General features: G+C 43.9%; 1 protein-coding gene across 1 annotated transcript in view; it reads right to left on the reverse strand.

The window, feature by feature from the left end:
- SMC5 (structural maintenance of chromosomes 5) overlaps positions 1-25,032 on the reverse strand; it is a 277,372-nt gene that overhangs the window by 57,311 nt on the left and 195,029 nt on the right. Inside the window, exon 18 of the mRNA XM_069763546.1 lies at positions 15,796-15,921. Coding sequence (XP_069619647.1) covers positions 15,796-15,921 — 126 coding nt within the window. The remainder of the gene's footprint in view (positions 1-15,795; positions 15,922-25,032) is intronic.

Consider the following 25,032-nt stretch of genomic DNA (forward strand, 5'->3'; position numbering starts at 1 on the left):
ACTGCGGAAATCCAGACGTCCCTGAAAAGGAGAAGACGGCCGCCCAATCTGGGAGTTGGGCTGGAGTCTTGCCAAGAGTCATGCGGAGTGGATCTTCCAGTCCTGGGCCTGGAGGATCTACCCTGGGAGTAGCGAGGACGCCAACACGGAGTGGGCCTAAAGGCCACCGCATTCTTCTCTTGACGTGCCTGTGGCCTCTGTTGCTGCTGGGAAAAGGAGCTTGACGCAGCGAAGCGACGAAAAGGCCGAAAAGTGCAAAACTGCCGTCTAGGAGGAGGGCGACGAGGCTTAGCCTGGGGGAGAAGAGAACTTGTACCCCCGGTGGCATCCTTAATGATTTGGTCCAGCTGGGAACCAAAGAGATGAGAGCCCTGGAAGGGCAGACTAGTGAGGGACTTTTGGAAGACAAGTCCGCCTGCCAGGCCTTGAGCCAAACGGTCCAGTGGATGGCAACGGCATTGCTGGAAGCCTGAGCCGCACAAGACGCGACATCCAGGGAGGCGGAGACCAGGTATTCACCAGCGTGGGAAATCTGGTTGGCAAGTTCCGCTAATTGCGCGGGAGGTGCCCCGTCCAGGATACCTCGCCGTAGATCCTTGGCCCATTTTGAGATGTATTTTGAGGCCCAAGTGGAAGCAAAAGCTGGACATAGAGCCGCTGAAGCCGCTTCCAAGGCAGATTTCGCGAAGGATTCTATAACTCTATCGTTAGAATCCTTCAGAGATGCTCCGCCGGACAGTAGAAGCACCGTGTTTGTGAACACCCTGGAAACCGGGGGATCCACCGAGACCGTCCAATTGGCGGTAGGTTCTGGAGAAAAAGGATACAAAACACCAAGGCGTTTTCCACTCTGAAAACGACTGGTCGGGTTCGCTCTTTCTCTGTTCATGATTTTCTCGAATTCAGGATGAGGAGCAAAAAACTTGGAAGGTGGTTTAGCCCGTCCAAACAAAACCGCCTGATCTGCGGGTTCCGTAGAGGGATCCTTGATGCCACAGGTTTGGTTTATAGCTCCAATGATTCTGAACCATATCCCTCATGGTGGCGATTTGGTTAGAATCCAGCTCCGAAATATCATCCGAAGGCGCATCAGAGAACGCCTCGCCTGACTCAGGGGAGGAGGACGCCTACCGCAGAGGAGGACCGTGTGGCGAGATGGAGCGAGAAGAGGACTCAGACCGACGTTCCTGTCTGGACCTTTGTGGCTTATCAAGAAGGGCTCGGATGGAGGCTCCTGTGACCCGCTGGCTACTGCGGGGGTCTGCAGAGGTAATCGATCCAGCACGGACACCAAAATTTGAGACACCCGTGTTAGATCGGCCACCGATTGTGACAGAGAGGAGGCCCAGTCTGGGATGGGGGTATCACTCTCGGACGGTGGGAATAATTGTGTTGCTGCAGGCCTGACAGAGCGGAGATCTGAAGAAAAGCCAGAGGGTTAGGGGACAGCGGAGCAGAGGGGGGTGTCAGTCTGCAGTGCAGATACTCACGGCAGATGAGAAAAAGGATACCAGGTAGAGGAAGCTGTCCAGCTGCGGTGGATCTCCGGAGAGAAGACGAGCCCCTGCTGCAATTTGCGCAGATGGAAGGGCGGGCAGGATGTGCGCTCAGGAAGGTGCAGAGCGCGATGAGTTAAAATCCAGATGCCGAGCAGCGGCGTAGAGGAAAGGGAGGAGTCAGCTGAGATGGCGCCGGACAGATTGTCGGGCGGGAGAAAGCCCGCCCGATTAAAACGGAAGTGGGCGGAGCGCGGCACCGGAGGTAGGCCCCGGGAAACGCCGGGGCCTAAATTATAAGCCGCAAGTAATCAGCGGTGCGGGCGCAGCCCAGCTAAGAGGCGCGGAAGCCGCCGCATAGAAAGGGGAGCGCTGCCGCCGGAAGCAGGCCCCGGAAAAGCCAGGGCCTAGATTAGAAGCCGGCGGCCGCTGGAGGTAAGCAGCGGAGCGGGCGCTGCGCGGCTAAGAGGCATGGCAGCCGCCACATAGAAAGGGGAGCGCTGCTGCCGGGGTCTATATTAGAAGGCGGTGGCCGCTGGAGAGAACGGCGGGCCGCGAGCAAGCTCCTAAAAGGTACGGCCCCCCCAGGTAGCCGTGCCGCAGGGTGAAAGGATGCGGCTGCAGACAAGGCAGTGTGACTGCCTGTAAAAGTGCGGCTGCCGAGGGGAAGCTGCCAGTCATCAGGACAAACGATCTGCCAGAAAAAGTGCCCACAGTAATAGAAGTGCGGCCGCAGAAATAGCAGCGCGGCTGCCTGTAAGGCGCCGCACCACACAGTAAAGATGCAGCCGCAGGAAAGGAAGGAATCCGCTGCCTGTAAGGCGCCGTGGGAGAGCTGATAGGGGAAAAAAATACTCACCTAAAATCTCACGCCGTCCGGTACTAACCTTAAAGCGTGGAAAGTATTAGACGTCCGTGGAGCTGGAGATGGACATCCTCGTCTCCTCCAACCGACAGGCTCTGGAAGGCGAGTGGGTGGGGGACGGAGCCAGGACCGGACTTCTGAGCACGCTTGTGTGCTAGGCTCTTGGTCCTGGAGAGGGATCTATGAGGATACGGGGTGGCAGTACACGCCGTACTCATAGTCCGCTTTGTGGGAGTACAGGTGTGACTGTTCACCCTGTATCCCTCCGGAAACCTGAAAAGAAACGACGCACATTGAGGTAGATAAGGGTCTAATGAAAGACCCGTGTCCACCTCCTACTGACACTAAGCTAAACTGGAGAGTATAATGCCAGTCGGTGGGGTGTACACTGCAGAGGAGGAGCTAACTTTTTTATTTGCATAGTGTCAGCCTCCTAGTGGCAGCAGCATACACCCATGGTTCCTGTGTCCCCCAATGAGAGGCGATAAAGAAATAATAATTCTTAAGAAAGAAGAGAAAGACCCCCTTAAGTGTGGATCACATCGCCCCATATCGTTAGTAAATGTGGACTATAAGATTTTCACTAAAATTTTGGCCACTAGACTAAATTCAGTGATTTTGGAAATTATACACCCGGACCAGACCGGCTTGATGCCTGAAAAGAGTCCTTCCATTAATATCAGGAGAGTTCAATCGGTGGTTCAATATAGCTCCCTTGTGACAAATAATAAATGGGCCCTGGCCTCAGACGCAGCTAAGGCTTTTGATTCTCTTGAATGGTCCTTTTTGTCAGCATGTCTGCAAAAATATAAATTTGGCCCTAAATTTCAAAAATGGATTTGCACACTGTATTTGAAACCAAAGGCACGAATAATTATAAATAACTCTGTATCGAGGCCACTCTCTTTGGCGAGGGGAACACGTCAGGGATGTCCCCTCTCTCCGGCCCTGTTTGCTCTTGCAATCGAGGCACTAGCGATACGTATAAGATCTACTCCTATTGAGGGTATTAAAATAGCTGACCGTCTGGATACTATTGGCTTATATGCTGACGATATGGTAATATTCATGGATAAAGTTCGAAGAAATATTACCACAGGTAATTGCCATCATAGACAAATTTAGTAAATATTCAGGAATATATATAAATTGGGATAAGTCCACCTTAATGCCTCTTTGTTATGGTCCAACAATTATCCCAACTTAATTGTGGCTGATTTTAAATATTTGGGAATAAATATACCAAAATATAGTGAACTCGATTTACAATTTAATATTCTCCCGTTGTTGGATCTTGCCAATCTTAAATTCCCAATTTGGAGTAAATTACTGTTGTCCGTATCCGGACGCATAAATCTGATTAAAATGATTTTGCTCCCGAAGCTTAGTTACTCCGTTCAGCATAGTGCAGTATTGATTCCTAAATCTTTCTTTTCCAATTTAAACTCATTAATCTCTTTTATATGGGGGAAGGCCAGACCTAATCTCAAGTTATCTACTTTACAAAGGTCTGAACTAATGGGGGGGATCGGCATTACCGGATTTCTTTTTATATTATTTGGCCGGACAAATCAGCTTTGAGTAGCTGGATGCCTGATAATTACCTTCCAAACTCTGAGAACCATTTGGCCCATGCTGCAAAGACCAATTGTCTGTTGGGGTTTTTGAAAGTAGATAAGCCTAATACCCCTAGATTATTGCCCTTACTTCGACTGGCACAACCAGTCTGGAGACAAATTAAAAAAGTGATCCATTTTGAGGATATTATAGCTGAAATGCCACTATGGAATAACAGTTACTTCCCGGTGTTATTAAACCAGCCCTCCACTCAACTCTGGATCTCACACAATGTTTCCTCACTCAGAGATTTATATGACCACAATGTCTTAATGTCTTTTGAACAAATACAAATTAAATACCAAATCCCAAGGTCCCAATTTTTTCATTACTTACAGCTCAGATCAGCAATTCAATCACATTTACGTAATACTAGTACATCTCAAATTTCGACCTTCCCCTTTAAATCACAGGGTTCTCAGGGTCTTATCTCTACTTTTTACTCATACATGTTGTCCGTGGGTATTGATTCTGCTTTATTGACAGTTAGGGGAAAATGGAGACTCCTTATCCCTAATATTCAGGATGATGATTTGGGAGGAGATTCTTGAATCTCCAACCAAGGTACCTCCTTTGGCAAATAACAAAATGATCCAATTATACATAACGTATATACTCGAGTATAAGCCGAGATTTTCAGTCCAAATTTTTGGGCTGAAAGTGCCCCTCTCGGCTTATACTCGAGTCACGGTGGGCGGCAGGGTCGGCGGGTGAGGGGGAGAGTGCGCTGAGGCATACTTACCTAGTCCCGGCGCTCCTGGCACTCCCCCTGCCCGTCCCACGGTCTCCGGGTGCCGCAGCTCTTCCCCTGTTCAGTGGTCATGTGGGACCGCTCATTAAAGAAATGAATATGGACTCCACTCCCATAGGGGTGGAGCCGCATATTCATTCCTCTGAGCGGTGCCAGTGACCACTGACAGGAAGAGCTGCGGCACCCGAAGACAGTGTGTCAGGCAGGGGCAGCGTCAGGAGCGGCGGGACTAGGTGAGTATTTTATATTCACCTGTCCGCGTTCCACACGCCGGGCGCCGCTCTGTCTTTGCGTCCTCTTGCACTGACTGTTCAGGTCGATGACGCATATAGTGTGCGCGCCGCCCTCTGCCTGATCAGTCAGTGCAGAGAGACGCCGGGACGGGACGCTGGGGAGCTGCAAGCAAGAGAGGTGAGTATGGCATTTTTTTTTTATTATTATTATTTATTTATTATTGCAGCAGCAGCAATGGCACAGCTTTATATGGAGCATGTATGGGGCAAAAATGAACGGTGCAGAGCACTATATGGCACAGTTATGGGGCAAGAATGAACGATGCAGAGCACTATATGGCACAGTTATGGGGCAAGAATGAACGGTGCAGAGCACTATATGGCACAGCTATGGGGCAATAATGAACTGTGCAGAGCACTATATGGCACAGCTATGGAGCAAAAATGAACGGTGCAGAGCACTATATGGCACAGCTATGGGGTAAGAATGAATGGTGCAGAGCACTATATGGCACAGCTATGGGGCAAGAATGAATGGTGCAGAGCAGTATATAGCACAGCTATGGGGCAATAATGAACTGTGCAGAGCACTATATGGCACAGCTATGGGGCAATAATGAACGGTGCAGAGCACTATATGGCACAGCTATGGGGCAATAATGAACGGTGCAGAGCATTATATGGCACACCTTTCTATGGTACATCTATGGGGCAATAATGAACGGTGAAAAGCACTATATGGCACAGCTATGGGGCCATAATGAACGGTATGGAGCATCTATTTTTATTTTTGAAATTCACCGGTAGCTGCTGCATTTTCCACCCTAGGCTTATACTCGAGTCAATAAGTTTTCCCAGTTTTTTGTGGCAAAATTAGGGGGGTCGGCTTATACTCGGGTCGGCTTATACTCGAGTATATACGGTAATACACCAATCATACCTAACCCTGTTATGGTTATTCAAAATGGGACGATATCAATCTTCAGAATGTTTAAGATGCCATGTGATGGACGCAGACTTTATACACATGGTGTGGTAATGTCCAGTTATTCTATCCTTTTGGAATGAGGTAACATCGTTGTTAACCTCCCTTGTACATACTCCCGTTCCCCTTGATGCATTAGTATGCTTGTTTGGTGTACTGGAGGAAGAGATATGGGGGCACCATGTAAAGATTTTCTTGCGGGAGACACTTTTCCTGGCGAGGAAAATGTAAGCCTTACTTTGGATGAGTAGTTTGTGTCCATCCTTTAGAGCTTCGATTGAGCTGGTAAATTCAATTATACCCTATGAGTGGACACTGTATCAAAATAGGGGATGCTTGGGGAAATTTAAGATTTGAGACACGTGGAATTCATCATATCTTACCATACCAGCACATAGATAGTGGTCTGTTATTAAAGATTGCATTGACTAACACTTTAAACTATGATAAAGTTATTAACACTATGGGAAGCCGTTCTTGGCAGCAGGGTAGTAGTTTTAAGATAGATGTGTTGGTTGAATGGTATCATTCTGTGTTTTGTATAACCAAAAAAACATAATTTTGTATAATCAGTCTCTTAATTATTTCCCAAATGTTGTGGACTTGAGGAATTGGGATTTGTGCAAATATTTTACTGGGTAGACTTGCTGTCTTCCTATTTTATGTGAAGACTGTATGCGTTATATTGGTTATGTAGTAATGTGTGCATTGTTGTTTAATAAACGAATAAAAAAAAAAGTTGTCCAATTTGTCCTGAGTACGCTGATACCCCATATGTGGGGGGAACCACCGTTTGGGCGCATGGCAGATCTCAGAAGGGAAGGAGCGCCATTTGGAATGCAGACTTAGATGGATGGGTCTGCAGGCGTCACATTGCATTTGCAGAGCCCCTGATGTACCTAAACAGTAGAAAACGCCCACAAGTGACCCCATATTGGAAACTAGACCCCCCAAGGAACTTATCTAGATGTGTTGTGAGAACTTTGAACCCCCAAGTGTTTCACTACAGTTTATAACGCAGAACCGTGAAAACAAAAGATCATTTTACCATAAAAATGATTTTTTCGCCCCCCAAATTTTTATGTTCCCAAGAGTAACAAGAGAAAATGGACCCCAAAAGTTGTTGTCCAATTTGTCCTGAGTACGCAGATACCCCATATGTTAGGGTAAACCCCTGTTTGGGTGCACGGGAGCGCTCGGAAGGGAAGGAGCACTGTTTTACTTTTTCAACGCAGAATTGGCTGGAATGGAGATCGGATGTCATGTCGCATTTGGAGAGCCCTTGATGTGCCTAAACAGTGGAAGACCCCAATTCTAACAAACCCTAACCCAAACACACCCCTAACACTAATCCCAACTCTACCCAAAACCCTAACCACACCCTTAACCAGAACATGTCCCTAACCCTAACCACACCACTAACCCCAACAGACCCCTAACCTTAATCCCAACCCTAACCACACCCCTACCTAATACACCCCTAACTCCAACACACCCCTAACCACACCCCTAACCCTGACACATCCCTAACCCTCATCCCAACTGTAAATGTAATCCAAACCCCAACCTTAGCCCCAACCCTAACCCTAGCTAGCCCCAACCCTAACCTTAACTTTAGCCACAACCCTAACTGTAGCCCTAACCCCAACCCCAACCCTAACGGGAAAATGGAAAAAAATATATATTTTTATTTTATTACTTTTCCCTAACTAAGGGGGTGATGAAGGGGGGTTTGATTTACTTTTATAGCGGGTTTCTTAGCGGATTTTTGTGATTGGCAGCCGTCACACACTAAAAGACACTTTTTATTGCAAAAAATAGTTTTTGCGTCTCCACATTTTAAGAGCTACAATTTTTCAATATTTTGGTCCACAGAGTAATGGGAGGTCTTGTTTTTGCGGGACGAGTTGATGTTTTTATTGGTACCATTTTCGGGCATGTGACATTTTTTGATCGCTTTTTATTCCGATTTTTGTGAGGCAGAATGACCAAAAAACAGCTATTCATGAATTTCTTTTTGGGGGGTGCGTTTATACTGTTCCACATTTGGTAAAATTTTTAAAGCAGTTTTATTCTTCGGGTCAGTACGATTACAGCGATACCTCATTTATATAATTTTTTTATGTTTTGGCACTTTTATACGATTTTGTAGAAAAAATAATTATTTTTGCATCGCTTTATTCTGAGGACTAACTTTTTTATTTTTACGCTGATGATGCTGTATGGCGTGTTTATGGCGGGACAAGGTGACGTTTTCAGCGGTACCGTGGTTATTTATATCCATTTTTTTGATCGCATGTTATTCCACTTTTTGTTCGGAGTTTGATAAGAAAGCGTTGCTTTTTGCCTCTTTATTACGGTGATCACTGAAGGGGTTAGCTAGTGGGACAGTTTTATAGGTCGGGTGATTACGGACGCGACGATACTAAATGTGTACTTTTGTTTTTGTTTTTTTTTGTTGTTTTTTTTTTTAGATAAAGAAATGTATTTATGGGAACAATATATATATATTTTTTCTTTATTTTCGAATTTTTTTTTTTTTTTTTTACATGTGTGAATATTTTTTTTTTTAACTTTATAACATTGCCCCAGGGGGGGCATCATGTTATAGGGTCAGATCGCTGATCTGACACATTGCAGACCACTGTGTCAGATCAGAGATCTGACAGGCACTGCAGGAACGCTTGCAAGTGCTTGCTCTGAGCAGGCGCTTGTAAGCCACCTCCCTGCAGGACCCGGAAGCAGCCCCGCGGCCATATTGGGTCCGGGGCCTGCAGGGAGGAGGAGGTAGGAGATGATATCAGTGTGCCGGGAGTTAATGTGCCAGGAGCGGTCCGTGACCGCTCCTGGCACATAGTGCCGGATGTCAGCTGCGATAGTCAGATGACACCCGGCCGCACACCCCCCGTGAGCACGGCCGATCACATATGACGTACTATCCCGTCACAGGGATTTAAGTCCCAGGTCACCTCGACGGGATAGTACGTCATATGGGATTAAGGGGTTAAGGGACTTAAAGCTGCAATCGTCTGGTCACTTGTGCTTTACACAGCAATACCACAGTATTGCTGAATATAGTGAAAATCACATGCGTAGCCACAGGCTGGGTTTCTACGAAGCTCTTTAACGAAATGCATGCTGTCATAGAAACCCATTGGCGACTCATGATCACATCACCGGCGTACTGATGGTCTGATGGAGTGACACGCCCACATTCTGACACTGGGACATAAGAGGTTAACAATCGCCAGAGGATCTTCGTGACACCCACAATTGTTAGAGGCAGGTCCTGGCTGTAACAATCCCGGCTATAATGCACCCACTTCCGATTTGACCCACACATGTACGCCAGATATCGTGAAGGAGTTAACTGAAACAGAAAAGGCTGTATAGGAGGCTTAAAACTGAGTGAGGAACAGCTAAACTCTGCTACAAAGGTGAGGTTATGAACCCTCATTAGACACCACGCAATATGAATACATGAAATAAAAAATATCCTTGTTTCTTATCATAATATTGGTTCATAGTCAAGTTTGCCAATGCATAATCAGGTACAATATACTTGGATAAGGCATAATTATAGACTACTGTTTACTAGTCTACTTATTACATATGACTTGTGGTTTAGCCCCTTAGTGACCACCAATAAAAGTCTTTTTACTGACCTGAGTGATAAGAGACTAGCATCCCCATACAGGTGACAATCCTGTAGCTTTCAGTTGTGCACTATAGCTGACAACTTGCATCAGCCATGATCAGTGTTGGCACCGACTACAGCCGTTTAACCCCTTCAATGCTGCTGCCTATAATGACCACAGCATCTAGATGGTTAACCGAGTGTGGGGGGGGCTCCCTCTTTAACCCCATCAACACCCTGAGATCTTGATCGTGTGGTCCTGATGTTTGCCATGGCAATTCATGGCCAAATAACAGCCTTAACCCCTTTACCCCAAGGGTGGTTTGCACGTTAAAGACCGGGCCAATTTTTACAATTCTGACCACTGTCCCTTTATGAGGCTATAACTCTGGAACGCTTCAACGAATCCCGGTGATTCTGACATTGATTTCTCGTGACATATTGTACTTCATGATAGTGTTAACATTTCTTTGATATTACCTACGTTTATTTGTGAAAAAAAAAAACGGAAATTTGGCGAAAATTTTGAAAATTTCGCAATTTTCCAACTTTGACTTTTTATGCAATTAAATCACAGAGATATGTCACACAAAATACTTAATAAGTAACATTTCCCACATGTCTACTTTACATCAGCACAATTTTGGAACCAAAATTTTTTTTTGTTAGGGAGTTATAAGGGTTAAAAGTTGACCAGCAATTTCTCATTTTTACAACACCATTTTTTTTTTTTAGGGACCACATCTCATTTGAAGTCATTTTGAGGGGTCTATATGATAGAAAATAACCAAGTGTGACACCATTCTAAAAACTGCACCCCTCAAGGTGCTCAACACCACATTCAAGAAGTTTATTAACCCTTCAGGTGTTTCACAGGAATTTTTGGAATGTTTAAATAAAAATGAACATTTAACTTTTTTTCACAAAAAATTTACTTCGGCTCCAATTTGTTTTATTCTTCCAAGGGTAACAGGAGAAAATGGACCCCAAAAGTTGTTGTACAATTTGTCCTGAGTACGCCGATACCCCATATGTGGGGGTAAACCACTGTTTGGGTGCATGGCAGAGCTTGGAAACAAAGGAGCGCCATTTGACTTTTCAATGCAAAATTGACTGGAATTGAGATGGGATGCCATGTTGCGTTTAGAGAGCCACTGATGTGCCTAAACATTGAAACCCCCCCACAAGTGACACCATTTTGGAAAGTAGACCCCCTAAGGAACTCATCTAGATGTGTGGTGAGAGCTTTGAACCCCCAAGTGTTTCACTACAGTTTACAACGCAGAGCCGTGAAAATAAAAAAAATCTTTTTTCCCCACAAAAATTATTTTTTAGCCCCCAGTTTTGTATTTTTCCAAGGGTAACAAGAGAAATTGGACCCCAAAAGTTGTTGTCCAATTTGTCCTGAGTACGCGGATACCCCATATGTGGGGGGGAACCACCATTTGAGCGCATGGCAGCGCTCGGATTGGAAGGAGCGTCATTTGGAATGCAGACTTAGATGGATTGGTCTGCAGGCGTCACATTGCGTTTGCAGAGCCACTAATGTAACTAAACAGTAGAAACCCCCCACATGTGACCCCATATTGGAAACTAGACCCCCAAGGAACTTATCTAGATGTGTTGTGAGAACTTTGAACCCCCAATTGTTTCACTACAGTTTATAACGCAGAGCCGTGAAAATAAAAAAATCTTTTTTCCCCACAAAAATTATTTTTTAGCCCCCAGTTTTGTATTTTCCCAAGAATAACAGGAGAAATTGGACCCCAAACGTTGTTGTCCAATTTGTCCTGAGTACGCTGATATCACATATGTTGGGGTAAACCTCTGTTTGGGCACACGAGAGAGCTCGGAAGGAGTACATGTCGCGTTTGGAGAGCCCCTGATGTGCCTAAACAGTGGAAACCCCCAATTATAACTGAAACCCTAATCCAAACACACCCCTAACCCTAATCCCAACGGTAACCCTAAACACACCTCTAACCTGACACACCCTTAACCCTAATCCCAACCCTATTCCTAACCGTAAAACTAATCCAAACCCTAACCTTAGCCCCAACCCTAACTGTAGCCTTAACCCTAGCCCCAACCCTAACCCTAGCCCTAACCCTAACGGGAAAATGGAAATACATTTTTTTAATTTTTTAATTTTTCCCTAACTAAGGGGGTGATGAAGGGGGGTTTGATTTACTTTTATAGCGGGTTTTTTAGCGGATTTTTATGATTGGCAGCCGTCACACACTGAAAGACGCTTTTTATTGCAAAAAATATTTTTGCGTTCCCACATTTTGAGAGCTATAATTTTTCTATATTTGGGTGTCCACAGAGTCAAGTGAGGTCTTGTTTTTTGCGGGACGAGTTGCCGTTTTTATTGGTAACATTTTCGGGCACGTGACATTTTTTTATCGCTTTTTATTCCGATTTTTGTGAGGCAGAATGACCAAAAACCAGCTATTCGTGAATTTCTTTTTGGGGAGGCGTTTATACCGTTCTGCGTTTGGTAAAATTGATAAAGCAGTTTTATTCTTCGGGTCAGTAAGATTACAGCGATACCTCATTTATATCATTTTTTTATGTTTTGGCGCTTTTATACGATAAAAACTATTTTATAGAAAAAATAATTATTTTTGCATCGCTCTTTATTCTGAGGACTATAACTTTTATTTTTTCGCTGATGACACTGTATGGCGGCTTTTTTTGCGGGACAAGATGACGTTTTCAGCGGTACCATGGTTATTTATATCCGTCTTTTTGATCGCGTGTTATTCCACTTTTTGTTTGGCGGTATGATAATAAAGTGTTTTTCGACTTTTTTTTTTTACGGTGTTCACTGAAGAGGTTAACTAGTGATATAGTTTTATAGGTGGGGTCGTTACGGACGCAGCGATACTAAATATGTGTACTTTTATTTTTTTTATTATTTAAAGAATTGTATTTATAGGAACAATATATATATTTTTTTACACATGTGAATATTTTTTTTTTTACACTATAACATTGCCCCAGGGGGGGCATCATGTTATAGTGTAAGATCGCTGATCTGACACTTTGCTGTGCACTGTGTCAGATCAGCGATCTGACATGTACTCCTGGAGGCTTCCCGGCGCCCGCTCTGAGCAGGCGCAGTGAAGCCACCTCCCTGCAGGACCCGGATGCAGCGGCCATTTTGGATCGAGGAGGCCATTTTTACCTCCTCATGGCATTAAGATCTTACACACGTCCCTCCTTGATTCCTTTGGACGCTGATCAGCAGCGGTGATTCGGGTTTACATTGCCAGCTTCTTTTTTTTTTTTTAATCACATAGCTTTAATTAAAGCATATGGCACGCCAGTAACACAGTCTGATAATTTCCAGACAGGTACAATGAATAGAGGACCTATTAATAAATTTTACGAAACATCACGCTTACCCACTAACCAACCCCCTTCTCCCCTACCCCCCAATCCCCTGCCCGTTATCCAATAAAACTATCTGACAATATCACCTCTTGAAAGATGATACCAAGATTTACAAAAGTACACCTGCACATGTAGAAGTCCCCCCAGAAGCAACTAAACTACCCCCATTCTACTCTGCAATAAGTCAGCAGCCTGGGTAATCCATTCATCCGCCCCACACTTTCAAATTTTGTTTTCTGACCTCTCTTGATGTAGATATTCCTTTCCATAAGGACAATAAAATTTATTTTGTTGATAAATTCCTTTTTCCCTGGCGGTCTTTCATCCAACCAATACATCGCAATAAACTCCCTCGCAGCATACAACAGTCTTGCAATAACACATTCATCCGTAGCAATATCATCCATATAGCCCAGAATGCTAGCCAGCGGGTTACGCACCACATTTACCCCTGTCACTTCATGGATCAAATTAAGCACCTTCACCCAAAAGGGGTGGAGGCGAGCGCACGACCACATCATATGTAGCAAATCTGCACCCTCCTCACCGCACCTTGGGCATTTTGAGTCACTTCTCAGTCCTGCCTTCATCATCCATACCGGAGACATTGCCCACTCCTTGATATCATTATTCATATATTGCACATTTCTATATTGCTAAGGGTATCATCATTTATTTGCTGCTGCTGCTTTTATCCTCTTGACATTTTCTTCAGATTGAGGGGTGGCTCATTTTATCTCAGCATTTTTTGCATCCATGCCATATATTTGCTATTCTATTATTTTAATTATCCATACATTTACATCTTACTTGCTGGACTTCTTCTGTGCCCCAGACGTCTGGTTGTGGTTCTGCATTGAAGTAGCTCTTATTTGTTATTCATATTGATCATTTTCAGCCAACTACTGCCTTTGTTGTATTTTATCAGTGACAACACTGTAGTACGCTTACGGCCATTGTAGTTTTATTTGACCTATATTCTCATTAATACTCTTTGTTTGTTCTTTATGTCTGCATGCACTATCGGTGTGTTGCTTGAACAGCATTTTCGCATGGTGCTTTATTATTCATTTGTTGTCTAGTCACTATTGTGGTACACTTGTTGGCAGGTGTGTACGATCCACCAGCTGCTTTAATTGCTTGTATTTTTTCCCTACTGCATTCATTAAAGGGAACCTGTCACCATGAAAATGCAGTCTATTCTGCTGGCATGTTCTAGAGCAGGGAGGCTGAGCAAATTCATATACACCATAATTCTGTGAGAAAAGATTCAGCATAACCTGTGTTTTAAATATTTAATCCTCTACTCTTTTGGGTGCAGTGGGCGGTCCTATAGTAACTGACAGCTTTCTTAGTATAAGTGAGCATAGAGAGGTAGCTATCAGTCACTGACAGGACAGCACCCTGCATCCAAAATCCCAGAAAGAGCAGAGGATTAAATGATTAGTCACCACCACCTTGAGATTTTCTGTTCTCATTTTCTTGCTCCCCTGTTTTTCAGAGTCATAACTTCTTTATTTTTCCGTCAATATGGCCATGTGAGGCCTTTTTTTTTTTTGCAGGACGAGTTGTACTTTTGAACAACACCATTGATTTTATCATATAGCGTACTGGAAAAAGGAAAACAAATTCCAAGTGCGGTGAAATTGCAAAAAAAAAAAAAAAAACAACATTTTTTATTTTTACCATGTTCACTAAATGCTAAAATTGGCCTGCCATTATGATTATCCAGGTCATTCGTGATCTTGGGTTCATGAGGGCTCATTTTTGCGTGCCGGGCTGACGTTTTTAGCGATACCATTTTGGGTTAGATATGATGTTTTGATCACCCGTTATTTCATTTTATTGCAATATTGCGAGGAACAAGAAAAAGTAATTCTAGTGTTTTGATTTTTTTCTTGTTACGCCGATTACCGTACATTTTTTATAGATCAGGTGTTTCTCGCAGCAGTACCAAATGTGTGTTCATTTTTTTGTTTTATTTTGAATGGGGCAAACGGGGGGTGATTTCAACTTTTATAGTTCCATTTTTTTTTAAATACTTTGAAAAACTTTTTTTCTACTTGCTTCAGTAGTCTCCCTAGGGGACTTAACGCTACAATCTTCTGATCGCTTGTGCTGAGCATCTCAAGGCTTCAGCCTTGCTATATGTAGCAGAAATCATTATCTTCTATGACCTATTCATAGCAGAGCAGCAATAACAAGCATGGGGGTGTCAAGCCAACCCATCAGCGCCCCCTGCGATCATGTGACAAGGGTGCTGATGGGCGGAGTTTGTAAAGCGCTTGCCGTAAGTGCGAGCCCCTTTCAGAGATGGACAGCGGCATTTAACAGGTTAACAGCCGCTGGTGGATCTGGATTTTACCCGTGCTTGTTAGGGACTCATGACAGCTGATCAAATCAGCTGATATGTGCTGAAAAGATGCGGGCTCAGCGCTGGAGCCAGCATCAAAGGGGGATACACAACCTATGACCTATAAGAGATAGGTCATGATAAAACACATGTTATGCTGAATCTTTTCTCACAAAATTATGGTATATATTAATCTGCTCAGCTCTTCTGCTTAGAACATGATGCCAGCAGAAATGTCTTATTACTTAATAATCCACTACTTATGTGAGCATCAACCTCTTTAGGACAGGATTTAAGACTCAGGCTGTAAACACACATTTCCATTTACCGACAGCAAGCATATGATTTGAAAAGCAAAGTACAACAGAAATTTTCATAGCTTTTCAATACAACCCAAGTTGTAATGAAATCACAAAGCCAGAAAACCTATCCAGTAGCTGATGGAGAATGGATACTTACAGTATGAAAATCTTCAGGGAAGTCTTCATTTTGTCCAAGGTTGCATATTTGTCTTGCCTTTCTCAGAAGACCCTTACAATTTTCCAACATATTACGTTTCTTTTCATCTGCGGCAGTAAACTGAAGCTAATAAAAAATAAAATAAAGCAAAGAAAAGATGACATCTTTAACTCTGTATTGTGCATTCAATATGGCTGTGTGCACACGATGCAGATTTGGTGCAGAATTTTCTGCATAAAATCTGCACTAAATCCGCATCTCCTGGCAGAATCCGCAGGTGCGTTTTGTGTGCAGATTTTACCAATGGATTTCTATTATGGAGGGGTGCAGAAACGCTGCAGAACTGCACAAAAGAAGTGACATGCACTTCTTTGAAATCTGCAGCGTTTCTGCGCAGATTTTTCTGCACCATGTGCACAGCTTTTTTTTTCCACATTGATTTACATTGTACTGTAATCACAGTGCAGTTCTGCAGCGTTTCTGCTGCAGAAAAATCTGCTGCAGTTCTGCACTAAATCTGCATCGTGTGCACATACCCTATCTGTATATTTGAAACGATACATTTGGCAACATGCCCAAAAAAAATAATTAGTGTATAGGTATGGTGGCATTAGACAATATTTAAACATGTAAAGTTTAGCATGGTAAAAAAAGCTAAAAACTAAAATAAAAAAAAATATGAGCGAACGTGCATGGATAATGTATTATCGGAGTATCTTGGCGTGCTCGGAGAATATGTTCGAGTCCCCAAAGCAGCATGTTTTGTGGCTGTTGGCCAGCTGCAACACATGTGAGGATTGCCTGTATGTTAGGCCGGGGTCACAATAGCGTATTGCATCCGATGCGAGAGCATCGGATGCAATATGCTAATGACACTCGGCTCCTGCTTGCAGCAGAGCAGGAGCCGAGTGTCATGCGTCTGTGCTCCGATTCTCTCGCACAGGGAGGATCGGAGCACAGCTGCGGAGGAGGCGGAGAAATGAATTTCTCCATCTCCTCCATTGCTGGGGTCCGCTTATAACGCACATCACTCGGATGATATCCCAGTGGTATGCGCTGTCTCACTCGCACCCATAGGCTTATATGGGTGCGAGTGAGCCTAGAGCTTTCCTCGGTCCGAGACAATCGCAGCAAGCTGCGATTGTCTCGGACCGAGGAAAACGGCCGACAAAAAGTCGGCTGGTGGGAGCGGCCCCATATGGTATCATTGGTCCGAGTGCAATGCGATTTTTTATCGCATTGCACTCGGCCATATTACGGTCTAGTGTGACCCCGGCCTTAGGGAATCCCCACGTGTTGCAGCTGTCTTACAGACATAAAACATGCAGCTGCAGGGACTAGAATATATTATTCGAGCACGCCAAGATACTCGGCTAACACATTATCCAAGCATGTTCTTTCATCACTAAAATATATAACGATAAAAAGTAAGAAACTAATCAAGTCCTTTCCAGACAAATTGCATCGAGCTGCTGGATGTATTGCAGAGAAGGAAAACACAACTGTATTTAAAGCATCGTATATAGCGAGAGAAAAAGCTTGCGGGTCATATATATTTTTTTAAGTATGATTTGTCTTAAAGGGGTATTGCCATCTCCAAGATCCGATCCCAAATATGTAGTAGGTATAATAATAATATTAGCAAATAAGTTTTACCTCTATACAAGTCACTAGAGCGCCAACACTTAGAATACTTTGTACAATTTCTGGCTCCAGTGTATAAGAAGGACATAGCTGAACTAGATGAGTGTAGAGAAAAGCAACCAAGGGTAAGGGAATGGGTGAATGTAGTACCAAGGCAGGTTATCAAACTTGGAGATATTCAGTTTGGAAAAATGAAGGTTTAGAGGTGAACTTATTACATTGTACAAATATATAAAGGAATTGTACAAAGATCTGTCTAGAGCACATTTGTCAAATTCTGGCCCGTGGGCCAAATCTGGCTCACAGAGTGAGTATATTTGGCCCGCTGTATCTGACGTCTCAGCGCAGTGGGTGCAATGACGTCGCTACAAAGCACCAGAACAGTGCAGCGCTTCAGAGTGCTCGCTTCCTAAACCAGAGCAGTGAGGGAACAGGGTGAGGTATTTTTGTTTGTTTTTTTATTTACATGTGGGGTACGTTATACTGTATGGAGCACTCTGTGGGGGCCACTATACTGTATGGAGCATTATGTGGGGTCATTATATTGTATATAGCACTATGTAAGACCATTATACTGTATGGAGCGCTATGTGGAGGCATTATACTGTATGGTGGACTATGTGGGGCATCATACTTTATGGAGAACTAGGTGGGGGCGTTATTCTGTATGGAAGGCAGTACAGGGCCCATTATACTATATGGAGGAATTATACTGTATGGAGGACTATGAGGCCATTATACGTTAAGGAGGGCTTTGTGAGGCCATTATACTGTATGGAGCACCATGTGGGGTCCATTATAATGTGTGGAGGGCTGTGTGGGGATTACATTTGGAGAATCATACTGGGATGGGGTCACAATACTTTGCCGAGGGGGAAGGGGGTACAGTAGGGACATCATACTGTGCATGTGGAGAGTATTCACTGTGGGGGTACCTTCCTGTGTTTGGGGGGCACTATTACTGGCATCATAGTTTATTACCTGTATTATTCAAGGTTTGTTATTATATATTTAAATTAAGCTATTAGGCCACATGCTTTTTGCTGCTATTACATGACATATTATGTTATTACAATATTTTACTCTAAGATCTATCAATTAAAATGTACTTTGTTCGCGGAACAACCAGTTTATGTTTTTTCATATGAAAAGGTAAATTATTATATTTAATTAGGAAAAACCTCCATTTGTAGACTTTTTTTTAAATAAATATCAAGGTTGTCCAGTGATTTTGTACAAGCTGTGTGTATTTGAGATGGACATCCCTGGTCTAGAGCAAATATGTCAAACTCAGGCCGGTGGGCCAGATCTGACCTACAGCGTAATTGTCCAGTGAGAAAAAGACAAAATGTGTAATGGCACGCTCCCTTGTTACTACAAGGCTGTTTACAACATGCTCGGTAGTAAAGCACTTCCTTACTGGCATTCATCTGAGCTGGAAGTTCCCTCCTCATCCCCCTTTGTGCTCTCATACTTCTGAGTGGGCTACCCTCCATCTCCTACACAAGGAGGGCACAGGTATGCTATTGAGCTGATGTGTTCATGCAAGGATTTAATAGTTTAAACAAAACACAAATGGAGATGAATGACCTGGGAAGGGTATGCTGTCTAGGCCAAAAAGGGCAAAGCCCCACTAGAAAGTCAATCACACTTAGCTTTTATTGTACTACATTAAACTAGTTATTTTATGAGGCAATTAAAATGACAATCCTAATTTGCCATAAATAGATTGGATTATACACACACTGTATATCAAAGAATTTTATCTACTTATGGCAAATTAGAATGGTCGGCACTGAATGGCAGATTTCTGTGTACGTTGTACATGGGCAGAAAGTGGTCACTCAGTGCTGTTGGCGGGGCTATACAGAGCAAAATCACATTTATATCAAACTGCCCAGTAAGTGATACATTGCTGGAATTAGGTTCTCTGCCCCTATATTATGCGGCCTTCAGATGGGGTAGCAAAAACCTGGTGACATATTACCTTCAAGGTTGGCTTGTTCCAGATTCAGTGTCTAAGCAAAACTTGAGTTTCCATACTAAAAGGTTCACTGTTATATTTGATAAGGAAAAACTTCCTCAAATTATAGACATTTTAAAAAACAAATAAATATCAAGGTTGGTCTGCGACTTTGCCCAAGTTTTAATTTGGCCCTCTGTGTATCTGAATTTGACATCCCTGGTCTTGAGGTAGAAGGTTTAATCACAGACGATGAAACCTTCCTGAAATAGCAGTGAGACTATGGAACTCTGCAACATGATGTTGTAATGGTTGATTCACTACAAAAGTTCAACAGGAGCATGGATTCCTTTATTGTAAAATGTAATGTTCTAGAGGTCATGGGTAATAGTAATAGAGTCTACGATGGGCCGTTGAACCAGGGAACTACTTTGATTGCTGTATGTGGAGTCGGAAAGGATTTTTTTTTTTTTACCCCTAATGGTATGTGTCCACGTTCAGGATTGCATCAGGATTTGGTCAGGATTTTACATCAGTATTCCTCAGCCAAAACCAGGAGTGGATGATAAATGCAAAAGTGGTGCATATGTTCCTATTATACTTTTCCTCTAATTGTTCCACTCCTGGTTTTGGCTTACAAATACTGATGAAAAATCCTGACCAAATCCTGATGCAATCCTGAACGTGGACACATACCCTAACAAGGGGCAATTAGCATCAGTCTCATGGGATTTTTGCCTTCCTTTGGATCAACATGTTAAGCTATAGGCTGAACTTAATGGATCTCTGTCTACGGTACCTCCAACTTTAAAAGCTATGAAAGATCACTGCTTTTTATTTTAATCTGGTCTTTGAAAGATGAAAGCCTAAACATGACAATGCATTGTTTATATTTTACAGGATGAAGGCAAGTGAATATGACAACTTACTCTACTTCGTAAAGGAAAAGAAAAATGAATAATCATGACATCAGCTATTTAAATGAGAAAATGAGAAAGCATTGTCCATGTTTTCCTTGGAGTTCAATTGTTTAACACACACCCCACAGCCATCAAAACTGGTCTATTAAAAAGTGAGATACAATCGGCAGATGCTGTAGAGTTATGAGAAAACAATGATAAAAGAGCAGACGCTTCCGAATGCTTTCTTTGTAGGAGTGCCACACATGCAGAATGATTAGTAAAAATGACAACACAATATACGGTCATTACTTGTGTTTATGTAGAAGTCTGCATCATAAAATGACAAAACCTTCACACTCTTCCACTTTTACAATGCGATGACGTGAAAAGACATAGCTTACCTTATGAGCGGGCTTATTCACAAAGCCTTCTGAGCACAATATAATGATGCTTATGAATTAGTAAGCGTTTGCAGACGACAGAATAATGATCACTTGGATCTGCTTCTGCAGTCAGCAACATCTTCACACGAATTACGTAGTAAAGTATGTACCCAGACACCTTGTCTGATCCACGATTCTGCTGCTGAGGAAACTTTGGACTATTGCAGTACGATGGTGAAAGCACATTGTTTGGGGACCTCTACTGGCCAACTTCTAGATCACTAGAGAAGAGGAAACCACCCTAAATGACACAAACTTCTACATTTCTCAATTCTTCTCTGTGCATCTATTTTAACCCCTTTAAACGTAACCAGTCAGAAATTTCTACACCCCACAAGCCATTTTATACATCTGTATAGCCATTTACAAGATAATCAGTTTGATTTTTTTTTAATCACCCCAAAGTGATGCCCCAGCAGTGAGAAATAGTGTTTCCAAGCCCTGAATATATGTATCTGGAGGTGCACTGGAGTGTACAACTCCTCAGGGGCATGTTGTAGCCCCTCAGCTTAACCAACCAGAGGAGCGTGCTGCTAACAAGGCTTTGGCTCTAATACATAGCAGGAAATGCAGCATGCATCTGTAGGAACTCTAAGAGCATCATCACGCCTCAATCCTCAATACACTTCCAAAATGTGATTTCTCACTGCTTTGGGGGTCGTAAAGAGATCAACTTGCTGGTATTTTAAAAAGGCTACAGTTTCATATAACATGTGCCTGGGAGTGTAGAAGTTTGACAGGTTCCCTTTAAATATTAAATAATAATAATCTTTATTTATATAGCGCCAACATATTCCGCTGTGCTTTACAGCTTAACAGTTTCAAACACAACAGTCATAAGTAAAAACTTTAACAATACAATAATTAAAGCACAATAAGATGACCCTGCTCGTGAGAGCTTACAATCTGCAATGAGGTGGGGGAGATACAAAGCACAGGTGTGTATTTACAATGATGTATTTACAATGATGGTCCAGCCATCTTTAGGGGGTGGGGGATAGATGGAGATAGTGAATGGGCTACACACACACACAGACATAAAATGACTGATTAGGGAACATGATAGGCCGCTCTGAACAAATGTGTTTTGAGGGAGCGTCTAAAACTATGCAAATTGTGAATGGTCCTAATATCTTGGGTAGAGCATTCCAGAGGATTGGCGCAGCACGGGAGAAGTCTTGGAGTCGGGAGTGGGAGGTACGGATTAGTGCAGAGGTTAGTCAAAAGTCATTTGCAGAGCGCAGAGGTCGGTTAGGCCGATAGACAGATATGAGGTAGGAGATGTAAGGGGGTGCTGCACTGTGAAGAGCTTTTGTGGGTGAGAACAAGTGCTTTGAATTGGATTCTATAATGAATCGGCAGCCAGTGTAACGACTGGCGAAGAGCGGACGCGTCCGAGTAACGATTAGCTAGATTGACAACCCTGGCTGCCGCATTAAGGATGAACTGGAGAGGGGAAAGTTGAGTAAGGGGGAGGCCAATTAATAGAAAGTTGCAGTAGTCCAGGCGGGAGTGGTTCAGGGCGACAGTGAGGGTTTTTGTTGTTTCCATGGTGAGAAAAGGGCAGATTCTAGAGATGTTCTTTAGTAACTATGTTACTATATACAATTATTAGGTTCTGTAGAAGGACGTAGATCTGGGGATTTATTATGATGGAATATAGGCTGAACTGGATGGACAAATGTCTTTTTTCGGCCTTACTAACTATGTTACTATGTTAGGTGTAAGCGGCACGAGATTCTATATGGCATGTGAAGGAGAGAAGGGAGTCAAACTTAACACCCAGACAGCGCACCTGCTGCCGAGGTGTTATTATGGTGCCACCCATGGAGAGGGAAACGTCAGGTTTAGGGAGGTTAGTAAATGGTGGGAGCAGAAGAAGTTCAGTTTTGGAGAAATTGAGTTTCAAATAGAGAGCGGACATGAGGTCTGAGACTGCGGACAGACAGTCACTGGTATTCTGTAGTACAGCGGGAGTAAGGCCGGGGGATGACATGTATAGTTGTGTGTCGTCGGCATAAAGATGGTACTGAAAGCCAAATCTGCTGGTGGTCTGTCCAATTGGGGCTGTGTAGAGAGAGAAGAGAAGGGGGCCAAGGACTGAGCCCTGAGGTACCCCGACAGTGAGAGGAAGAGGAGACGAAATGGAGCCAGAGAACAGAACACTGAAGGAGCGGTCAGAAAGATAGGAGGAGAACCAGGAGAGAGCAGTCTCCTTAATGCCTAGTGACTGGAGCCTAGAGAGTAGGAGAGGGTGGTCAACAGCGTTGAAAACTGCAGAAAGATCGAGAAGAATAAGCAGAGTGGTCACTGTTACATTTTGCTGTCAGAAGGTCGTTGGTCACTTTGAAGAGTGCAGTTTTTGTCGAGTGTAGGGGGCGGAAGCCGGACTGTGAAGGGTCTAGGAGGGAGTGAATGGAGGTAACGGGTAAGGCGGGAGTAGACTAGGCGCTCCAAGAGTTTAGAGATGAAGGGGAGGATGGAGACCGGTCTGTAGTTATTTGTGCAGGATGGGTCGAGGGCGGGTTTCTTTAGTAACGGAGTAATGATAGAGTGTTTGAAGGAGGATGGGAAAATGCCTGAGGAGAGTGAGAGATTACAGATTGATGTTAGGTGAGTAGTGACGACTGGAGAGAGAGACTGGAGGAGATGAGAGGGAATGGGGTCGGTAGTGCATGTAGTCGGATGAGAAGAAGAGAGGAGCCTGGAGACGTCTTCTTCGGTGATGGGATTAAATGTGTAGAGTGAGCCAGGGGAGATGCAGGGAGGGATGGGAGTCACTGAACTTAGTGATTGGCAGCGGATTTCCTGACGGATATTGTCTATTTTCTCTATAAAATGGGAGGCCAGGTCATCAGCACAAATGTCTGTGATGGGGGCTTGTGCTTTTAGCCTGAGGGGGGAGTGAAAGGTGTCAAAAAGTTTCATGGGGTTGTTGAATAATGAGGACATCAGGGTGGTGAACTAAGTTTGTTTGGCGAGGTGAAGGACAGAGTTATAGGTTTTTAACATCAATTTGAAGCGTATGAAGTCTTCTGGTGTGCGAGTTTTGCTCCATAAGTGTTCAGCACTCCTAGAGCATCGCTGGAGAAATCGGGTTTGCGATGTGAGCCAGGGCTGTTTTACTCTGTGTTTGGAGGTTCTGATGGTGAGGGGAGCTACTTGGTCCAGGGTACTTCTAAGAGTGTCATTGTAGTGATGTTCCGCCAGATCAGGACATTGGGGACAGTGATGAGTGTAAGGAGTCTGAAAGTGTATGAGGGTTAATGGCTTGTAGATTTCTGACTGAATGGTAGGTAGGAGTGTGCTGGGGTGGGCGAGGTTTTGTGAGCATGAAGGAGAGAATGTTGTGTTCAGAGAGGGGAAGCGGTGAGAGATCGAACACAGCCGGACAAAGACCAGGTCAAGGGTGTTACCGTCCTTGTGCGTCACAGAGGTTGAGAGCTGTGAGAGGCCGAGCGAAGTGGTTAGTGATAGAAGCTGGGATGCAGATGCAGAAGTGAGGCTGTTTATGGGGATGTTGAAGTCTCCCAGGATAAGGGTAGGGAGCTCTGAGGACATGAAGTGCGGCAGCCAGGCAGAGAAATGGTCCAAGAAGTGGGTGGGTGAGCCTGGGGGCCGGTATATGACTGCTACTCTGAGGGATAGGGGACGGAAGAGCCTGATGGTGTGGACCTCAAAAGAAGGGAATGATATGGAGCTGGGGGGATGACCTGGAAGGCGCATTATGGGGAGAGGAGTATGCCGACTCCACCACCAGGTCTGTTTGTGGGTCTCGGGGAATGGGAGAATTGTAGGCCACCATGGGAAATGGCAGCAGGGGAGACCGTGTCAGAATCCAGGTTTCAGTGAGGGCCAATAGATTTAGAGGGTTGTTCAGAAAGTAGTTGTGCAGGAAGGGAAGTTTGTTACATACAGATCATGGATTCCAAAGGGCACAATTAAAACAAGAATATGAGGGAGTGCAAGTAATATAAGGTTAGAATGGTTTTGATGTGAGGTGGTAGGGTAGCGGTTGAGATTGTTTGATGGTGGACCAGGGTTGGGGGAGATGTCTCCCGAAATCAGTAGGAGTAGGAAGATAAAAAGCAAGATGTTTTTGGAACTGTAAGAAGTTTTTTTGTGCAGTGTGTTTGGGCAAGATGGGGTGAGGTTTTTCAGGAAGGTGAGAAGTGCATGGGAGCTGTTCATGGGAGAGGGAAGGAGAGAGGAGCTGATGTATATGAGTCATGATGGAGGGTGGATGGGGCGGTGAATGTGGATGACAAGGGAACATAGGAGGATA

The sequence above is a fragment of the Ranitomeya imitator genome, chromosome 1 (assembly GCF_032444005.1).
Source record: "Ranitomeya imitator isolate aRanImi1 chromosome 1, aRanImi1.pri, whole genome shotgun sequence".
NCBI lineage: Eukaryota > Metazoa > Chordata > Amphibia > Anura > Dendrobatidae > Ranitomeya > Ranitomeya imitator.